The sequence below is a fragment of the Halyomorpha halys genome, unplaced genomic scaffold (assembly GCF_000696795.3).
Source record: "Halyomorpha halys isolate HHAL.00 unplaced genomic scaffold, Hhal_1.1 Scaffold202.1, whole genome shotgun sequence".
In the NCBI taxonomy this organism is placed as follows: domain Eukaryota; kingdom Metazoa; phylum Arthropoda; class Insecta; order Hemiptera; family Pentatomidae; genus Halyomorpha; species Halyomorpha halys.
In genome coordinates, this window is record NW_027116652.1 from 391,158 (window position 1) to 393,050 (window position 1,893).

Below are 1,893 nucleotides of genomic sequence, written 5' to 3' on the forward strand. Positions count from 1 at the left end.
CTTGGGATGAAATAACTGCCTTTTTTCTCCTTTTGGGCTCTTGTACTATATGATGATACCAAAATTCGAGTCAATTCATGGAAAGAAAAATTGAACAAGATAATGCACAATACTTTGAATGAAGGGTAATGCACAATACTTTCACTAAAAATTTTTAATGTTTTGTAGAAAATGACATATGTGCACCCCTTTATATTATTATTAATAATTATCGTTATTTTCATGATTCAAATCTTTAAAAAAATAATTGAACTTTAATTCAATAATTAATAATTTTCTCACTGTCATCTTTTGGACAGAACAAAGGGTCTGAAAACGGCAAATTAACATTTATCCATTAGATACAAAATACTCCTTTCTTTTTTTGAATTATATACAGTATACTTACCTATGATCTTGACATCCTTGTTTTCCAAATACATCTTCTTGGTCGGCAGGCAGATAGGGCTGATGTTCGGTCCGAACCTGAGTGGCTTGGCCAAGAAGAGCAGGGATATATCGTTCATAATTATATGTGGGCTATAGTACTCATGTTCCAGGTGCTTCTCCACTGGGACCACCATAGTGTTTTCGGTTACTAGGAAAAATGTAAAAAATATTTTGAGAAAAACATATTTTCTTTACTTTTTCGTAATACACTTTTCTAATAATTTTCTACTTTTACTAATATAGCTACAATAACTATTGCTATGTATGCTATGGAGATTTATCGCTGAAGGCAATTATCCAAAAATAAGTTAATTACTTAATTATATATTGAGTCCTAAAAAACTATTATTATGATTGGATTCTTTTCCAAAGGCTCTGTGTGTTTACCAGTTTAACAATTAAATACCTTTATATTTATAAAATGTTGTTATCATTAATTATACAGTATAATAAAGAGTGGTATATTGGATTATATAATAGTATATAAACTACATAAAGAAACTAAGTATTTATTTACAATTTGTTGCTATGATTAATATGATTCAGATAAAGGTTGCCATAAAATATAAATTATTACATTATTACTTATTGGTTAAATTATACTTATAGCTGCTGATGCCGTGGGATGTAGTGCCGTAGGTGTCGTTCATAAGGGATGTCCAGGACTCGTGGACCTTCTCACGACTTCATCTGGTCGAAGTGCATCTTCTGAGATAGAAGACTATGGTCCTCACCCGTCTAAGCCCTCCAGTTGAGTGTCTCCGTCTCGCTCTTCTAGATTTCCTTTGTATTTTTCTCCCACTTCCCTTTTGGGGCGTTACCTTATTTTTCAATCTCCTATCTCATTGGGCGTTCCCCTCCTCAGGGCCGAGAATGTGTAAAAAAGTTTGACATGTCCAGGAAGGCCTGCATCTGGTCAATTTGATTCTGGTCCCTCATCACAGCCTGTCATTTTGTGTTTTGATACTTAAAGGTTAGTCAGTCTAATTTTCTCAGGGGCCTCTGGTAATGTGACAAACTTAATACAGATGTTTTTATATCCGGGGACGCTTCGCAGCTTACCCTGTGACCAGGTGACGAAACTCCTTAATAATACCCAGGATTGTCAAAATGTCAATACACAGCACTATTGTGAACTCAAACGATATGTAATAACAGAATTATATTAATTACATAAACGGAAGATGGTCCAGGTTCGGTCAAAATAACTCAAATTGTAATTAAACTATTTATTGCGAGCCAACGTTTCGTCCCACTTTGCAGGGCTTCATCAGGGTTAAAAAAATACAAACAATAAAATTAATGTAATAAAATAAAAGAATAAATAGTATGAAATGATTTTAGTTGTTTGCATCTGTTGCACGGTCAATCAACGGTCTTCCTATAATAATTGTAGCAAGTTTAAAGGTCTATTGTTTATATGAATTGTATAAAATCAAAATAAAATGGTCTATATTTTTTTTA

At 33.0% G+C, this 1,893-nt stretch overlaps 1 protein-coding gene across 1 annotated transcript in view; it reads right to left on the bottom strand.

Moving 5' to 3' along the window:
• The window catches only part of LOC106679425 (chymotrypsin-1), a 24,127-nt gene that overhangs the window by 12,776 nt on the left and 9,458 nt on the right, over positions 1-1,893 (bottom strand). The window contains exon 4 of the mRNA XM_067053384.1: positions 389-577. Coding sequence (XP_066909485.1) covers positions 389-577 — 189 coding nt within the window. The remainder of the gene's footprint in view (positions 1-388; positions 578-1,893) is intronic.